Consider the following 20,212-nt stretch of genomic DNA (forward strand, 5'->3'; position numbering starts at 1 on the left):
ACACACACGAGAGAGAGATAGTGGTTTTGGTTCAATGCCCATCTTTATTTTGGCTCCAGTTTATCTAGTAGCAATAAAACAGCTCTTTTATGGATTCTTTCTGATAGAGAAACACATCTCAGACACGCACACACACACACACACACACACACACACACACACACACACACACACACACACACCCATGAACACACACGCCTTATCAGGAAATCAAATTCTCATTTTCAAATACTCAAGTGTAATTTTCATGGTAGCCTCAGAGAAACAAAGGCATTTCCTCAGGCGAGCCCAAATAAAATAAAAGCCTGTGCTCTGTTTTTCCTGTATTATCAAAATGAACCGTGCGGCCGTATGCAGCTCCGCTAGCCGCTTCCTGCCTCACACACACACACACACACACACACACACACACACACACACACACACACACTCACACAAGCTTGCCTCTTGCTCACTCAACACACACGCTTAAACTCATTCTACAGACATCCTTCCCATAGTCCCTAAACACACGCACAAACACATAATCAGCACTGAATATTCCCTCTATTCTACCCGCCACACACACACTCACAGTTACACACATGTTTCCTGTCATTAGCGGCTCGTTTTGACAGTGTTTTAGGTGTTTTCTGACTCAGCTGTCGAACTATGTTTTGCATGTAACTGAATCTGTGCAGCAAGGTTCTTTATCCTGGCTGCAGGGCTGGTTGAGTTATCATGTCGGCTTTGACAGCCCGATGGTAATAGAGGTGTTAGAGTGTGTGTTGGTGGGAGGGAGAAGGTGTGTGTGCTCTGGTGGATCTGTTCCCTGTATCTGTGTGTAGACGGGATGTTGTGTGTGCCAGTTTTTTCGCGCATTTTGGATTGAGTTTTGGTGGGTGCGTGTGCTCCCCTCCATCCTCTTGTGTCCTCTGCCCTCCTCGTCTTTGTGGCGAGCTGTGGGGATCAAGTGCGTTACCATGGCGGCGGCAAGCCTATCGCCCCTGGAGACGACACCTTAGAGAGAGGGAATCTTCAACAGCCCGGAGTCGGACGGAGGGTAAATGAGAGACTCTCATGGGGCCCCTCAACGAGAGGACCAAGTGCGCTTTAGAACCAGGGGTCAGGACGAAGCCTGAAACTATATACAGCTAACACAGCACAGACACACTCAGATATCTGGACACCAGCGCTCAATGTAGGACCTGGAATAAGGGAATTTATAAAGATTTAAACCAAAGTTTAAAGGTTTAGTTTAAATAAGCTGAGCACATAGAAAAGCATTTATGTGGAATTATATGCAATTATTCCAATTATGCAACTGTACTTGTATTATGTCTAATTCTCTGGCATAATGTCACCTACTGTTTCTGTGTTAATCCAACAAGGCTTTCTCAGTTGGACAAAAAAAATTATGAATACAAATGTGGTATGGATTAAAAACTTTATGCCACCATATCTACCCGTCCCTCCCTCCCTCTGTCATTCCCTTTTGCATGAACAGAATATCTCAAACTCCTGAAGGAAATCAATTTACAATTAGGAGCAAACCTCGACTTGGACTTAGTGGTGGGCGATATGGGGAAAAAAAAATCTCGATTATTTAAAAAAAAATTCTGATAACGATAATCTACAACAAAAAAAGCTGTTAAAATTCTTCTTGCTTACCAGGACGTCTATGTTTCAGAAAAAAACAGCTCTTGTTTATTTTCTTTAAACTTAAGCATTCAAGAGACTCCCAGTTAAACTTCAATCTACAGACATTAAATGGGTAAACATCAGTTTGTTTTATCTTTTTGAGATGTTATAAATACTCGATAATGTAAAATTGCATATCATCAAAATAACATTAACGATATTATTGTAGACATATATTATATATCGCCCACCTCTACTTGGACTCAAGGATAAACTTGATAAACTGATTATATTTTGGAGGTCAAAGGTCAAGGGCACTGTGTTCTCACTTAACATATGTTTGGCCTATCAAGAATTCAAACAATAATTATGACAAAATTTCACAGAAATGTATAGAAGATGTAAAAGAAAATGGTAAAGTGATTACAATTTATATTCAGTCCCTGCAAAAACAATTTTGTGCCATCATTCAACACCGTAACTAAAAAAAACAGAATGGGAGACATTAGGTTGGATGCTAAATTGGTGACACTAATCTTGAAACTATAGTGACTGTTTAGATGTCCTGTGCTGCCGGGTTGGAAATGTGTGTTTGAAAATTTGTAGCTTCTTTGCAGCAACATATTTTAAGCATTTTCTGCTATCAGTGGCTACATATACATACATAGGGATGTAAACTGCAACTTGACTGGTTGGAGATGGCATAATACAGTAGAGTGGTCATTCTAGTTTATTCCTTAGTCAACATTATTTGTTAAAGCTCTATGAAATACGTATTTGATTTGGTGTTGCCCCTTCCTATGGTTTGGTGGAAACAGAATGACTTACGTGAAATTTGGGTTTTGATATTGTTTAAAGCAAATGGTAAAGTGTGACTGACACAGTGTTATTACAGGATGTTTTGTTGTGTTTCATTCATGCAGTAAGAATTTGTTGAATGTGTGTATTGTGCAGTTTGGGAAATGTACAAGCCTGGAGTAGTTCTGTACTAACAGCTGCGTTACACACACATTACACAGATGTCACACTTACACACTGTGTACATACATGAATTATCAGCACATGTCACAGCTGCACCCCCTGAGGTTTTTGGGTTGCGGGTCCATTATGTTCAATATGTGGGCGTCTCTCTCTCTCTGCTGTGTTTTGCCTCCTGTCGTTATCTCGTCCCCTCCTCGCCTGACTGAACTCAAAAGGCAAGATAAGATTGTCATCAGAATTACTACAGATTCCTCTTTTAGAAGAGTGATGGATTTTCTCTATAGACATATTCTCTTTTGTTGCCCTTGAAAGGCTTTAATAAAGTTGTGACACTTTCTCTCTTTTTTTGTTTCCCCACTGGTTTGAAAAGTAATTTGAGTCATTGTTAGACCCACATTTTGTCAGAACAGTTTGGGAAAATGCATTTATCATTACCTCAAGTTGTCACGCATAGAAAGTAAAGAAGCACATTTAAAAAAATGTTGCACTGTTCCTTTAAATTTTCGAATTCTTTATTGTGCTAACTGGCTCCTTTGAAAGAAGTTTTTATGGGAGTAATCAAGCATTTATTCCTCACTTTCCCAACTTTAATCAAATCTGGCCACATGAACTTAAATCCTTTGTAGATATGAACAAATGTTGTAAAATTAGGATTTTCCTCTTGACTTTTTTCCCCTTGATCGGGTTTTGAGAGGAATTTGTTCCATCTTAGAAGCATTTCAACTCACTACAATGTATAACACACTTATGGCATGTTTGAAATTACTTCTTTTCTCTGCTGTGAATTTTGGCACATCAGAGAGGACGATGGCCATTTTTCCTCCCCTTCTCTTCTTCTTTCCTTCGACACTGTTGAGCATCTTTGAACACTTTGGTTATTTGTGTTAGGGTTTTCATTGTTCTCCTGCTCCTGGCTGCATGGTGCCAACTTTTTAACAGCTTCAGGCTCCAGGCTTTGCTGCTTTCTGAAACAAAACCAGATCTTTTTTCTCCTCTCACGCACTGGTGCAACTGCCTTGATCACTGGCTGCCCAAAGGGGACATTATACATATTTCACACCAGATTGATGCATTAAAGGTACTAAAGTAGTTTTAATTATTTTCTTATACTGCCAGGATATACTGCCTCACCTGTGTGCAGCTATAACTCTAAAATCCTGAACTGCTGTCGTGTCAGTTCAGGAAGTAGAATCCAAGTTACATAATGAAGCATTTAATCATGAACTTTTTCTACTAGGGCCTGTCCGACTTTGCTGATTTGAATTATGAGGCTTCAGGTGACTGTTGGTGTCTGTTGGAGACAAGAACCAGTTCACTTGTTCACACGTGGGCCAGCTTGCAGCGGCGGATGTCTTTAGTCACTTTGGTAGTTAGGGTGGGAGGGTTAGCACAAGTATGCACCTGTAGATTGAGTGCAGAGGGGCGGATGGCCGGTTGCCAGTGACAGGGTGTGGTTTCCTCTTATTATGATTACTATACATGCCCCAAATACAATGTGATTATACAGTAGGATACTGACACAGACAGAAACATGCACAACAGTCGGTTAGAGGTTAACATATAAAACTTGTTGACATCAGGAAGAAGAATGTGACCAAACGGCATGAACCCTGACTCTGTATTTTTTAACCCCATTTTTTAAAGGTTAATGTAGAATACAGTCATTTTTCCATAACATTAATGCTGCAGAGATTAGAATCTCAAGCTATTGGTTGGTTGACAGAAACTGTATCAGCAACTATTTTGAGGATTTATTAATGATTTAACCTTCTCAGGTTCCATTGTCTCAAATGAGAGGATATTTTTGTTTTTCCTTGATCCCTTATATGTGTAATTAAGTTTTGGACTGTTGATTGAACAAAACAAGACAGATTAAGACTTAAGACTTGTTTGATTAATTTGGCTTTTACTTAACCAGTTTTTAAAAATATTTTTCTGATCATGTATCTTAGTGTTACAACATTCTCTTTTATTTATTTATTCATTTGCTATTATTTATTAGTCTATTTTTGTATCATGCTTTACTTTTTTAAATTTATATATTTTTTATTCTTTTCATATTTTTTATCTAGCTTTATTACTTTTTTATTATTGTTATTATTATAATAATTATTGTTATTATTATTATTAACTTTTGTTTTTATTTTGTCTTACCTTACTTTGTAAAGCACTTCGTGTTACATTTCTTTTGTATGAAAAGTACTAAACAAATTAAGTTTGATAAATTGATTGATTGATGAAAAATAATCAGATAAAATAAAATAATCATAATCACACAATCAATGAAAATGATTATTTGCAGCCCTGAATAACAGAACATGATTTGCAAAAAATTAAATTTTTGATATGCTGATTTATTATTTTTATTATTATGAAATCATAAGTTAAAAAGAAATCAAAATTCTGATTTGTAGGACAAATTCTCCTTAACCACATCTAATATGGCTTCTGCGGTCGGCACTATCTATTGTCGCACTTCCACAGGAAAGGGATCAAATGCTCCCACAACTCGCTCACTCTCTTTTTCTGTTCTTGTGTTTGTGTGTGAAATGATTCTGCTTTAGAGAATGAAAAAGAAAGACAACAGCTGTGGCGTCAGAGGTGTAGTCCTGTTCGGGGGCCTTCCTGTCCGTCTTTGTGGAAAGTGTGAAAGTGTTTTTGGTGGAATCAGTGGAAACGGGGCATGTTGAAGGGAGTGGCAGTGATAAACTCACTGTGGGCTGGAAAATATGCCCGGACCGGAGCCCACCTGCGCCAAAATAGAAGACACTGTTGCTTATTTTTTTACCCGTCTGCCGGTCTCTCTTTTGTCCTTCTGTTTCAGGCTCTTATTTCTGGTCAGTCCACTTCCCTATTTTTGTCCACCGCTCTTTCTTTTCTATTTTTTTCCCTCTTTTTTCCCTTCCTTTGTGTGCAGAGTCTCTGCCCCACCAGTATCTCATTACTCTAATCCTATTTATGAAGCAGACAAACACATGCACACACATTGTCTTTCCGTGCGTGCCTGTCTTTCTCTCTCTACATCTGTTCCGTTTCTTTTGTCAACACGTCGCTGAAATTCATACCAAAGATGAAAATGGGACAAAATGCCATAAAGTAGTTGCTGTAAACAATTTGTACAAGAACTCTGAATTCAAAGGAAGGAGTTTTGTCACACGGAGTTGTATATATGTACCACCGCAGTGGTTTGAAAGTCCCTCTCGCTATCGCTCAAACTGTCAAACCTCTAAAAAGCCTGAGTGCCTTGTGTAAACACTGCCCTCTGATCACATCTGGGATCTGTAGTCCCATTGTTGTGTGTTGTTGTAGTCATAAGATTTACAGTTCTCCCAGGAGAGATAGCAGAGAGAGGTAACTCATCATTTTTTATGTATTGTAAACCACTCACGGCATGAAAATAAAAAGGAAACACGGTCATTTCACTGTAAATATGTTGGGGGGAAATGGCCAACTCAATAGTCTAAAGAATTTAGTTTTTCGTGTCTCAAAATGTTCAGCAGTGAAAAAAGGGTTGATATTTAATTGGTGGAAACATTCCTTCATTCAACTTTTTAAAATTCCTCCTGCTTCCTGTTCCAAGGCCACCATTGTTGAGTAAAACACTCCCTTGAACTTCGGTCTCAGGTTAGATATTACAAAATCTAAAGCGATTTGGTGGCCTGGTTCTCTAAGCTGATCCACATTTTCTCAGATCAACATTTGTCGGCCACAGGCCTTGATGGAGGAATTAGCCTACTTTGTAATCATTAGGTGGGCAAGCTAATGCACAATGGGCTTTTTGTCGTCCTAAGCCAAGAGAGGCCTGTGTACTTCTACTCCAAGTCGGCTAAAGTCAGATAGACATTGTTTGTGTAGCTCTGACCTGCACTGATCGAGCACCAGAGTTCAGCCAACTTTCTCACATCGAATAAAGAAAAGAAAGAAAGAAAGAAATCAAGCATTAAAATTTTAACTAAATTCAGTCAGTTGAGATTTACCATGACAATACACTGTACAAAGGATCATCTTGGTGCTGGACAAGCAAAAAGAAAACAATAGATGTGTTCAGCTCCCAACATTTTCCATCAGACATACAACAGCCCATGTCAAGTTATATATGTGTTTATTTTTAATTGATTTTAAACTGTCATTAATTAACTAGTAATGATATAAAAGTGGATATACAGTAATAATTGATCTTACAATATTTTTTTCACACAACTAAACTGTCAATGTTTAAGCTAGTCTGCATCAGCTACTGCCATTTGGAAAAAATCTGGACTTTTCCTCCATTTAGCCATTTTATTTTAGCTTTTTATTCAGAACTACTTTAACCATTATTCAATGCTTGTAGCTAGCCATGTGTCTATCTATTACCTTTAGCTTTTAGCTATGTATTGTAACTGTATCAGTCACCTTTAGCTTATAGCTTTCTATTGTAGCCATGTATCATTATCCTTAACTTTTAGTTATTGTAACTATTTGTCCATTATCTTTAGCTTTTAGCTAACTATTGTAACTATTTTTCCATTATCTTTAGCTTTTGGCTTTCAGTTGTAACCAATTGTCCATTAGCTTAGCTTTTAGCTATCTATTGTAGCCTTCAATCCATTATCTTTAGCTTTTAGCTATGTACTTTACTCAGCTTTACTTTAGCTGCTCCATTATCTTTTCTAACTGAAAAATAATAGAATCACTGATGTAGAGAATCCTGGTTCCTATTGTCATATTGTTGATGACTAACCGGATGCCATCTTTTTTTGTTTTTATTTTTCAGCCAAACATCGGGCGTCTTGGCATCCCTCATGGACCTTCTGGAGAAAAGGTGGCCGTTGTTGCTGTAGACGACTGTGACATCTCCATGGCGATTCGCTTTGGAAAGCAGATCGGCAACTACTCCTGTGCAGCACAGGGCACCCAGACCGGACAGAAGAAGTAGGCTTTCTTTCTCTTTCACTCATCTGCCTCTCTTTAGGCCCTCACACTCATTACCCCCAATACATCCCACACACACACTCCGCACACAAACAAGTCAGACAAGGTTAATATGTTGCACCTTGGGGGCTACGTCAGATTGCTTTCATTACAACATATTACACAACACTCACTCTATCACCCTCTCCTCCTTTTGTCTTTTAATCTCCATGTTCATCCTGCTGTACTTTCTTCTGTCAGACACCCAAAGCTCACCTCAACACAAGCTTAATGTGACTTACTGTTTACCACACAGTAATGAGTTTTTATTTTTTGAAGCGTGAGACTTTTTTTTAATGAGTCTTATGGCTAGCTTGCATGCTGAGACACATTTCGTTTGCAGAGGGTGGGGACACAGAGAGAGAGCTTCAAACTGGAGTTAATGAGGTTACATTCCTTGAGGAACTTGTTGCACAGGTCACAGAAGCTGAGAGGCGTTTAGAGGATACTTTAACTGATAAAAATATACATTATTCTTGTGTGTATGATGGTGCAAACGAGGACACGCCTGAAGTTTTGTGGCAGAGAGGAGGAACGACGTGGCTTTCACTTTATTTTAACCATCACTAGGAACAATGCAGTGGTCAAGTTTGACTTTATTTGCTGCCAAAGATACAGTATTGGATGGCAAGATTTCTTTAATTATAGGTTTCTGGACTACTTTAATATGTGAGCTACCAGTTCAGTTTTTGAATAGCACTGTTTAGAGGGAGGGTGAACCTGGAAAAATGCCACCAAAATAGAAACAAATCACTCAAATTTTAAAGACCAGAATATCCTTCACAATTGTGCAAATCTATATTTTAAGAACTTTTTTGGAACCCATTTAGTTTGACCATCATATTAAGTTTTTCACTGTTCCTTTATTCTGTTTGCAAGGCTCTGCTACTTGTGTTACAACTCCACTCCATATTCTATATATCCAGACATATTTCTCTTTTCTTCTTGGAAATCAAATAAAGTTCAAATTCACTTCTTGGTCCCACTTTTTCCCATGTGAATTCTACTTTTCAGATTTTGATGTCGCCACACTAGATATGTAACCATTTCAATCATATAATTTATTTTTTTGCTTAAATGTTTCATCTAATGTTGCAAACCCCCCACTACATATATACAGTCACGGAAAAAATATTAGACGATTGTTTTCTTCAATTTTTTGTTAATTTTAATGCCTGGTACAACTAAATGTACATTTGTTTGGACAAATATAATGATAACAACAAAATCATCATCAAGAAAACCCATGGAAAATGGGTAGCTTTCAGCTCTTAAATTAAACTCTTATGAGCTATTTTTATTGTTATAATTATATTTTTCCAAACAAATGTACCTTTAGTTGTACCAGGCTCTAAAATGAACAAGAAATTGAAGAAAACAAGGGTGGTCTTATGATTTTTCCATGAGTGTGTAACTGCAAACATGTTTTAATGTTGATAATTACAAAAAAAAGTGTCTCTCCAGACATGTAATAAATAGATACATTCCTAAAGTGAAAAATATAGAATTTGAATGCTTTGCCCTAAATCCATCTATCAGGTTGCATTATTCCTATTCATTAAAAAAGTCTTGATGGGTTATTTACAGCAAGTGTTTCTGTGCAACCAGTAGATATCTCTGAAGAACTGTTGCAGTTATGGCTCTAAAGACTCCCATTTCAGTTGTTTATGACCTTAAATGCTCTTTGAATAAGCTTCACATGCTCCTCACCATGCAGCAGTGTTTGTGCCCACAACATTCAACGGTTTAGCTTTGCATTACATTAAGTCTCTTACAACACTTTGGTGTTTGATGTTGAGTGTTTTAGAGGCTCGGGGTGTAAGCAGCTTCCTACATGACCTACTATGTGGAACATAACTTGGTCATGGTGATGGTAGCAGTTCGCCTTGTGACAAATTAAACCTCTGAAACTTATTTCAGAAATGCCAATCATGCTGAGGGTTGTTGCTTTACCTCAGTCAACCTTTTTGGCGTAAACTCAGGTCATCGACGGGGTGTCACTGATTTCTTTCTTCAAGTTAAAATATGGGTGTGTGTTTGTGTCCAAGTGATTGAATTTGACATATTTATAAATTGTCATTTTTTAAATTTTTTGTCTGTGTCATCTGCAGGTCACTGGACTTAACAGGACCGCTGTTGCTAGGCGGAGTTCCCAACCTGCCTGAGGACTTCCCAGTCAGGAACAGAAACTTTGTGGGCTGCATGAGAAACCTTAGAATCGACAGCAAACCCATCGACATGGCCAGCTACATCGCCAACAACGGCACTGAAGCAGGTTAGTTTGCATGGTAAACACAGTCATGCTCACTCCATAAAGTTACACTGCAGCAGTGGAGACATTGCTCATTTCCAGGACCAACAGGCTAGGTTATCTACTAACTTTTTTAATAAGAGCAGCGTGGTGTGTAAGTGTGGTGCTTCAGTTTTGCTGTGTTTTAAGAAAAACAGGTTTTTGAAGAGGCATACCATGAGCAATGAGCTACATTTTCTGTGATTTTGGTGCAGATAAATACAGTATACATGCAGATATTAATGATTTCTGTATGTGTTTGATGTCTAGGTTGTCCAGCCAAGACAAACTTTTGCACTAATGAGGTGTGTCAGAATGGAGGAGTGTGCATCAGCAAGTGGAACACCTACAACTGCGACTGCCCGACCGGCTACGGAGGCAAGAACTGTGAACAAGGTAAGAAGAATCTCTCAAGATCAAGAGTCAGAAAGTGTTTGTATTTATGTGTGTGTTTCTGTATTTATATATGCATTTATATACAGGTGTGTCTTTGGCTAAATGTGCATGTATCTACATGCTCCTCCCTGAGTTTCTCAGTTTATGTTTACCTACAGTAAGTGCACAGTGTGTGTGTCTCAAGGACTTCCAGGAAATAGTGTGTGCATGGGAGATCAAATAGGATAAGAAGCACCTCCCCTGACTCAGTCTGAGTCATGCAGCAGCCACAAGGGAGATTCACAGTGAAGCCTCAGCTCACTACTGTACAGACACTAAAGATAGCCTCAGGTTTGGAGTTGAAGGACATGAACACACTGACTCACTCATCAAAACCCAGACAAAGGATGAAACAACACACACACACTGACCCCAATACCTGTGTGTCTCTGTTGCCACCTCATGTTACTTCAGTGCACCTTGGTGCATAAGGATAGAAAGTGACAGGTTATTCATTTATCAGTGTTCCCTCTCGTAGCAGAGGAAACATAAAAGCATCACAGCTTTCCAATAGTGTTTTTATTTACACTCCGTAACCCTGATCATGTTCTTCTATGGTAAGGAGAGAACTTTGATTTTCACCTTGAGGGCGAGTTTCCAAACAATGTGTGAAGGTGAGAATACCTCTCCTCGCCCTCATCTCTATGAGGTAGCCGCCTAGCCAGCGCCAGGCCCCAGTATCCAGTATCTGAACTGGGCCGGGATCACAGCAAGCTGGGAAGAGGTTTTGGCTGCTCCTTTGCTTGTTGACACATTTGGTTTGAGGCTTTGCACACCTAGCTGCCACACGAGAAACAAGAGATTTGTTATCATGGATCGTATGCTGCCAAAATCATCCAGACTGGACAGACATGAAAAGACTGAATTTGACTGGAAGTTACCCTCCTGGTCAGACTGTTTGTATTTTTATTCGATCTGATCAGATTTCAGTTGTACCATTTATATAAGAAGATGAATGAGTTCTGTCACGCTAACTTAAAGTAGATTACAGTCAGGCTAAACATAAGCATACTGTAGAGTGGAACACACTTTCTTCTCCATGGGTGGTGGTAGCTTGTTATGACAAGTGTATCTCAGGTTTGAATCTCTGGACTGGTGTCAAACAAGCTGTTGCACTCATTAACTATTTGTTTCTAGTCAACATACCTGGTTAATATTTTTGAAGAAAGTACAAAAGTTGTTTAGGTGGGACATAATGACTTTGGATTCTAGTAGAACGTGGCTGCAGAAATGTCTGGTTAGGCTAAAGTCCTCAGACCTGGTCAAAGCACCACTGTGCCTGCTCTCCCATCTGCAAATTGTAGCTTTGACAGAACCATGTGAACCTCACTGATCCAGCAGAATGTAAGGACTGGAATTAGCCCTTCTCACCAGATATTTGCTCAATCTCTTAATAAAACAGTAAGAAAATATGAGGTTTAGAATAGCGAAATAATAAGAAATAATAAATAAATGTGAACAGGCTAATGGGCTAAACTTAGATGCTGAGCCTGCTAAATACCTGCTAAACAGCCAAATCTTAGCATTTTCACTGTGAGCATGTTAGCATACTGATGGAACATGCTATTGCTAACCTGCTGACATTTAGCTTAAAGCTTTTTTGTGTCTAACACTTTTTCTACTTTTTCTACTTTTTGAGACAGATGTAATCACAGAGCTAGGGAGGTCATAAAGGTTACAGGCACAGGGGGGTCAGGTGCTATTAGCATAGCAATTTAATTACTAGTGTTAGCCAGCTTGGTTAGCAAGGTGCATCCATAATACATGTCAGTTGGGATAATAGTTGGCTAGCAAAAAACAGCCTTGAAACAAAAGGTGCTTACCCAGAAAACAGCAGACTCAGGGTGTTTTTTATTACAATCAAATGCTGAACAAGACATTTTTGGGGACCAAATAGTTTCATGAACACGATTTTCTAAGAAGTATACAAGAACACCACCCGAAAACAATGTCCACAGCTATTAAAATGTATACAGTGCCATTGGATACACAACTTCTAAAATACAGCCTAAAACATACACTGCTTTATTGTCTATTTTATTCTAAATTGGAAGATAATTTACAAAATGAACATTATGCTGTATTGTAGAAAACTTGAAGCGAGCAATTTAGACCATAAAGTCTTTCAAAAAATGTTTACTGAGGTTAAAAAAAAAATCAGGTGAGCAATTGAGTCAATTTCTCATAGACATAGACCCTTTTTCCAAAGACATAGACCGTTAGAAAGAATCCAGGTTAAAGACAACAGAGCCGCTATGATGGCTGTAGACTCTTTCTGTCTTACTCGTCAGAGCTGAGTCTTGTCAAAGTTAATCAGAAATGAGGAGTGGCTTTTTTTTAACCTTTATGTATGACTAAGCTTTGGTAAAGTAGTCAAGCTTAAGCCACTGTAGCTACCTGTTACCACGAGCAAATATGTGCTTTGTCTCATAATTACAGCTTGTGTTGGTGTGTATTTGTGAATACTTGTGTTGAAATATGTGCCCTGGGGAACCAAGAACATCCCTGGTTTATGGTGTAGATTATACAGAAGGAAACACTTTGTACAGCATGATGTGCTGAAAGGTGGACACTAGCTGCGCATGTGTGTGGTTGCGTGTGTTTGTATGTGTTTCTTGATCTCTCTCTTAACATCTACAGCAGTTTATATCCTGTAGCATGTGTCATGTCTGGAGGATTTTCTGTGGATTTTCAGAATGTCTCCAGACACCGAATGTTTGTCAAAGAATTATTGTGCAGTAATCTTAACATAGAAAGTAGTAATCATATCACATGGCATTTGAAAAAAGAAAAAAAAACTGACTAATCAGCCGTCGATGTCTCTTCTTGTCCTTTTACTTTCTGTTTTATAAGATAACATAAGATATTCCTTTATTGATCCCCCATGGGGCAGATGCAGGTGTTGCAGCAACACAAGTACAGAGTAAAACAAATAAGGTTATAAAAGATTAAAACAAATTAAAAGAATAGTATAAAATTAAAATACTACAAACAACAAAGAAAAAAGAAATCTCTTATCTCTGATGTCTTTTAAGAGGATTATTATGCTGGACATTTTTTCTTAATTGGCTGTTACTCTTATTGAAACTTTCAAGCACATCCAGCAGAAAAACAGCTCATTTTCTTTGTCTTTGTGTCGTGTAGTCTATAGACCATGTAGACCCTGAGATGTTAATTGGAATTACACTAATGTTTCAAAACAAACATGGCACAGATTTATCCCTAAACACTAACCATGTTTTCCCCTTTCTCTCCCCCTTGTCTTGTCCCTGTCCAGTGATGCCCTCCCCTCAGTTCTTTGACGGCCAGGCGCTGGTCTCCTTGAGCGAGACGGACATTACTGTCGCGGTTCCCTGGTACATGGGCCTCATGTTCCGCACCAGGCAGCCATCTGGCACCCTGATGCAGGCCAACGCCGGACCTTACTCTACTATCAACCTCATGGTGAGACACAGCACATTATCAACAAATTATTGCCAACGAAAGTGTCATCATCATCGGCATATAGTACAAACTTTTTTACTACTTACTACAAATTAGACTTATTTTTTTTCATAATCAACTTAGAATACTTTTTGAATAGTTATGGCAGCAAGATAACTTTATCTTTACATTAAAACTGCAGTCTTGTCATTAGATTTCTCCATCTTTCCCCCCATCCAGGTGAGTGAGCAACAGGTCCGTATGGAGGTTTTGGTGAGGCAGCAGCTGGTGGCATCGCTGAGCTTCCCCCAAGTTCGGGTCAATGACGGGGAGTGGCACCACCTGCTGGTAGAGCTGAGGAGCGTTAAAGACGGCAAGGACATCAAATACATAGCTTCTGTGTCTCTGGACTATGACATGTATCAGGTACAGACAAATTACATCACAGTAGACAAGGATGTAGGCAGGTTTATAAGAAAGAAAATTCTCATTGTCAATTATGTGTTTTTTTAAGCAGAAGTCGGTGGAGATCGGTAATGACCTCCCAGGACTGAGGCTGCAAACTCTTCATGTTGGAGGTTTGCCTGGAGAGGGTAACCATGTCAGCAAAGGCTTTGTTGGTTGCATACAGGTGAGTGTATTTTCACATTTTGAAACTATTTGAAAAGAAACCTTTCTGTTTGGGCTGCCTCTTCTTCATCATTAATGTTAATGCTCTCCATCAGGGTGTGCGTATGGGTGAGACGTCCACCAATGTGGCCAATGTGAACATGGCTCAGGGCCTGAAGATCCGCGTGGAAGATGGCTGCGACCTGGCTGACCCCTGCGACTCCAACATCTGCCCTGAGCACAGCCACTGCAGCGATGACTGGACCACACACACCTGTGTCTGTGACCCAGGTAATATACACAAACACATACACCCCAATTAAACTCTATGTATCACTCAGTAAAGTTTGAATGTCATCATTCTTCTCACTTTTTTCTCTTTGTCCTGCAGGTTATTTTGGTAAGGAGTGTGTGGATGCTTGCCAGCTCAACCCCTGTGAGCATGTTTCCACCTGCGTTCGCAAACCAAGTTCCTCCCACGGCTACACCTGTGAATGTGGACAGAACCACTATGGCCAGTACTGTGAACACACGTAAGGTTCCTTAAATGTACACAGTGACATGCATATAGCCTCTATCTGGTCGCTGTGAGTCAATCACAAAGTGGCCTTAAAACATACCCTGCATTATCGTCAGATTTATTCCAACTGCCAACATCATTTACAAAATGAACATCATGCTGTAGAGAAGATGATTTGAAACTAGCGATTGAGACAACAAACTCATTATGAGAATGTTCACTGAGGTAATAAGTCAAGTCAGAAGTAGGGTAAAATTCTCAAAGACTTTTATACAATTGGACTTATTTTTGCAACCAGTGGAGTCGCCCCCTTTTGGCCATTAGAAAGAATGCAGGTTTAACACATGCAATTTGAGCAATACCTCAAACATGCACTCTTCCATGGATTTGCCATTTGTCCTACCTTCTTCCTTTTGGAGAAACTCTGTCTTTATTGCAATTAATTGTACCATGAAGGAACAGATTCTGCAGTAGTTGACCCAGTGGCACACAGTGTAATATTCATAGGCTCAGTCTTCTAGCTATGTTCTTGTTTGTCTTAAGCAAATATCTTTACTGTAGCGAAATCGCAAACACTTGTGCAGAAGGCATCTTTAACTTAATTTTAGAGATGTAAACTTTGCCTAATGCTCTATTCAAGACAGGGCTTTGTATCCAGATGTTAAAAATGGAGCAGACTAAAAATGGACTTTGCCTCCCACAGAGACAAAGCGCACTAATCTCCTTTAGTTATGTTAGGCTCTTGCTCTTTTTGTAATGTTGCCAACGTCCTAAATCTTTCAGAGCAGCTTTATTAGTCAGTAATGTGAACTCGATAGTTTTTTGTGCCTGTGTGTGTGTGTGAGAGAGAGAGGAAATATCAAACATCAAAAAGAAATAATCAAACTATTAGGTGAAACTGAAAAGTCTGTATATTCATGCAGAAAGTGGTGTGCTGGTTATGCATAGTCAGCATTGTCTTAGAGGGTACGTGAATTAGCCAGCCCTGATTGAGAGGCAGTCATTTCCCCCTGAACCCTGACCCACATGACACGCATCAGGTCCTGTCTTTAGCAGGATATGGGATTCCCCCTCCACGCCTGACTGATCCTCCATAGGTGTTGAGTCACTGCTGCCCTCATGCTGCTGCTCGTCCCCTATCAGATCACATCACTCACTCAGAGATCGCATCGCTTTAGAGAGAAAGACTCCGTGTGTGTTTGTATGAATGCGACACGCCTGATTCACTGACTTGAAAGTGCAGAGGAAGTTTATTCGAGATTCAGGGCGTCAGAAAGTGTTTAGTTGGAGATAAACTCAAAAGACAGTCAGCTATCAGATTTGGAGTATTTTGTTTGAGCTGATTCAAATCAGTAACATGACAAAATCCAATTAACTATCACAGAATTGGAACCCTTTCACTTAAGAGAACTTATAAAATGTATTATTATTATTTTTAAATCTGAGTATTTATTTATAATGTAATTTTCAATAAAAGTTTCAAGAAAGGGGATACAATAAATGGAATTTTAGATTTTTAGTTCTAAAAGAAATGCTTTGTTTTGGTATTCGATGAAAATTAACATTGAAATTAATTAGATACAGTTTGAGATAGAATTTTGAGATTGCATTTTAAGGGCAAATTTTGTGCCAAAAATGTGTTACTTACATTTTATTTTACACCACATCTGTGCTAAGCCCTAAACCTGCAATAATTGATTTTTTGGCCCCTCTCACATTGTCAAGGTCTAATTTGATGAGTTGTCATTGTAAAAAAAAAAAAGGATTGCCTCTTAATGAATGTTTTATTGTCCTTGATGACAGAGCGGAGAAGCCATGTGCTCAAGGTTGGTGGGGCTATCCCACATGTGGACCCTGTAACTGTGATACGAGCAGGGGATTCCATAAAGACTGCAACAAGACTACTGGAGAGTGTCGCTGCAAGGTAAAAACATAACTTGACTTTTCCCAGATTAATAGGAGATACAAGAGTGTTTTACCAGATTATTTTACCAGATTATTTTACTTTACCTTTCTAAAGGTTGCTCAAGCCAGGAGAATGCTTGTACAAAAACATTAGGCTAAAGCACTACTGTTTTCTGTGCAATATAAAAAGATTGTTGTAAGAGTTAACAGAAGAAATACCACAATGTTCCCTCTGCACAAATCTCAACCTTAAGTGTCTAAGTTTAAATATGATGTTCGTCATCTATATATCAATATATATTTTCTCCTCTTCCTGCAGGACAATCACTATCAGCCAGAAGGCGAGGACACTTGCTACCCCTGCGAGTGTTTCTCACTCGGTTCTGAGTCTCGAACATGTCATGCCATTACTGGGCAGTGCCCATGTAAAGGAGGAGTCATCGGCCGCCAGTGTAACCGCTGTGACAACCCCTTCGCTGAGGTCACTCCCACTGGATGCGAGGGTATGTGAGGCCATATATTTTGTAATAACAGGTATTTATTATACAAATATTTTTATTGGGTTTTTAATTGTAAACATGTATAAAACAACTAACAAGTCCCCAAACAGCAACCCCAACTATACAATATTAACACAAAAAAACGTACATTTGGGGGGGGGCAACTGACATATTGCAGAGCCTCTGACTCAATTATGTAATAACATGGATTTAAATATGATCTTCCCTGAATTTTCACAGTTTTATCTGATTTTCTCTTCTGACAAGAAACCAACAAATTGACTAACTTAAATCCCAAACAATAGCTATGAAGGTCATTTTCTGCAAGTGTGCAGATATCAGTAATAAATTCTCCCTGCAAAAGAGCTTGTTTTTCATTAAGTAGACTAATTTACTCAACTCACACAATTGCACTCATATCTGAAGCATCGGATGAATAATACGGATTAAATGAAAGAAATAATAACATGAAATATACTGCCAAAGAAAGATGAAGTCATGCTTGTCTAAATTTAAAAAATGGTTCAAGATTTTCTTGACAAGGACAGCAAAGGGAAAAACTTTTTTAGAAGTTGGGTGTATTATTCCTTTAAATGTTGAGCCTCACAGAGTGAGCCCGGATGAATCGATAAAGTGTCACAAGGAGACAAACAATGTCGCTCACATCTGCTGGTGCTGCAGTTGAGCTAACTGCATGTCTTTGTCACCACCCAGTCAAGCAGAAGAGGCAAGTCTGGCTAGTGAGCTGACTTGGCAGCGGGACTGCACACGCACAATACAGTAGACATGAATAGGAGACAAAACCACAAAAGTCTTCGAACAGAAAATGAATGTCAGTGTGCTTACTGTTTGACCCAATATGAAGCTCTTCAAACTCCCAGGACGTGTTTGGACTGTTAATGGATGATTTCTATATGACACCATGGTTCCTTTTGTTAATTTTTGATTAAGTGGATTTTAAACATTTACTCAGATCTAAAGGGTCAAATAAATTCTGATGCAGGCAACTAGTGATGAAGGTACTTGAAGGCTGGAACGTGTAAACGATGAGCTCATTTAATCTAAAATAAAAGTTTTATTCAGGTAAATTGTGAAGTTATGTGTCATAGTAGCACTTAAATGTAAATGAAGACTGGGGAATTACAGGAAACTACAGTAAAAGGAGCTACACACAAGCCTGCAGGTCCCAGCTTGGCTTGTCCTGAAGATTTATTAACCTAGATATGCTGAAATTAATGATGTGTCACAGCTTGTGTAATAGCTCTGCATGCCTAGTTTGATTGAATGAAGGAGGAACTATTACAGGCATTTACCTTTTGGGGTATTTTTATGGTAAAAGTTCATGTTGCCCAGCCTCAATTTATGATGCACTTCTGTAATTTAAGTAATGCTATCATACCATTTTGGACCATTTTTTCCTGTGTGTAGCGAATGGTGTGTGTTTACCTACCTGCCTAGAATTCATGCCTGCCTCAGGTTTAACACCATATTCACATCTAAATCTAATTTTGTTTGTCCTTTCCTCCACAGTGGTGTACGATAGCTGTCCCAAGGCGTTTGATGCAGGCATCTGGTGGCCCAAGACCAGTTTTGGACGCCCCGCTGCAACAAACTGTCCCAAAGGATCAATTGGTGAGTGCTTTTAAATCCCTCTGATGACAAAAGCAGCATGTGGTGTAATTATTCAGCTCTGGATGGAGTCAAAACAGTGTGTGGTCCACTTCAAAAGAGATTCAGGCCACTTATGGCAGAGTTTATATTAAGGTCAATCGCTCGCTTTCTTTTGTTATTTTTATGTGTTAGAAAATGTTGGTATTCCCAACAGCCTTATCTTTTTCCTCTGCCATTATTTTGCATTTCTTGCATTAGGTTACCTACTCGCTAGCACGCTAAGCCTCTGTGGCTTCTAGACACAGACAGTTACTTTCATATTAGCAACCATTTTGCTGTTGCCTAGCTAGCATCAGTGTTAACAAGACTTCTGTATCATGTACACAAACTCAATATCATAAATAAGAGCTCACAAGTTTGCTTTGAAGGCAACAGGGATAATGTTTTATGCTAACATAGTGTACAATAACACAAGTATGAAATATCCATAAACAGTGGCATTTCTAGGCCATTTTTACTGTGGGGGCCAAGGCGGGGCCAGTGTTTAATCGGACATTAAAAAACGGCAAAGAGGATCTTTAAGCATTCAAAACCTTTATTTTAGCTTATTTAAAAAACTCAATTAAGTATATTTGGATAAAACATTGATTGAAACAATGAGACTAACCAACAATAACAATTATTTTTGTACGACAATGACATTTCTAATTTTTCTGCACAATTACTTTTTTTTATTTTGAAAGTGCAGTACAGTGAGTATGATATTCTTATATATATATATATATATATATATATATATATATATATATATATATGTGTGTATATATATACACACACACACACAGGCTTTTATTGCACAATTAAACTATTATGCAATGTACACATTTTGGGTTCCTTTTGTGTACAATGAGATATTGTTTGGCCCCTATGTAGAACCACCACTGTCCATAAAGTAAGCTAAAAGACTCAATTATGTAAGTTACAAAACTATTTCTACCTAAAGTTAGGTAACATTGGCTAACATAAACTGCTGGGCGGCTGTTAGCTAACTAATTAAAACTTAAAGTTAGCTAACATTAGCTACCAAGCGCTACTGGCCATACCAGACTAAGTAATGCTTTAGCAACAACACTCCTGTCTCCTGTTTTATTGCTAATGAATTCAACTTGATATTCTTAAAACTGAGATTGTGTTATTTATTTTTTCAAAATTCACATAACAAAGAAAAAACACTGGCCTCTGTGCCAAAATGTTGACAGTTATTGAGCACCAGTAGTTGGATTAAGTTGCATGGGTGGCTGTGTGTTTGTGAGTTAAGGTATTAAAAGGCATATAAGCACACACACTCTCTCTCTTGCTGAAGCT

General features: G+C 38.7%; 1 protein-coding gene across 2 annotated transcripts in view; it reads left to right on the forward strand.

The window, feature by feature from the left end:
• Window positions 1-20,212, forward strand: part of celsr1a (cadherin EGF LAG seven-pass G-type receptor 1a) — a 110,141-nt gene that overhangs the window by 66,039 nt on the left and 23,890 nt on the right. The window contains exons 7-17 of one of the 2 annotated variants that reach the window (XM_059325898.1): window positions 7,358-7,515; window positions 9,666-9,829; window positions 10,115-10,240; window positions 13,557-13,723; window positions 13,943-14,128; window positions 14,217-14,333; window positions 14,428-14,602; window positions 14,703-14,844; window positions 16,635-16,755; window positions 17,056-17,239; window positions 18,767-18,868. In XM_059325898.1, coding sequence (XP_059181881.1) covers window positions 7,358-7,515; window positions 9,666-9,829; window positions 10,115-10,240; window positions 13,557-13,723; window positions 13,943-14,128; window positions 14,217-14,333; window positions 14,428-14,602; window positions 14,703-14,844; window positions 16,635-16,755; window positions 17,056-17,239; window positions 18,767-18,868 — 1,642 coding nt within the window. The remainder of the gene's footprint in view (window positions 1-7,357; window positions 7,516-9,665; window positions 9,830-10,114; window positions 10,241-13,556; window positions 13,724-13,942; window positions 14,129-14,216; window positions 14,334-14,427; window positions 14,603-14,702; window positions 14,845-16,634; window positions 16,756-17,055; window positions 17,240-18,766; window positions 18,869-20,212) is intronic. The other variant, XM_059325899.1, reaches the window with a different exon arrangement.

This window comes from Centropristis striata, chromosome 22, assembly GCF_030273125.1.
Source record: "Centropristis striata isolate RG_2023a ecotype Rhode Island chromosome 22, C.striata_1.0, whole genome shotgun sequence".
Classification (NCBI taxonomy): domain Eukaryota; kingdom Metazoa; phylum Chordata; class Actinopteri; order Perciformes; family Serranidae; genus Centropristis; species Centropristis striata.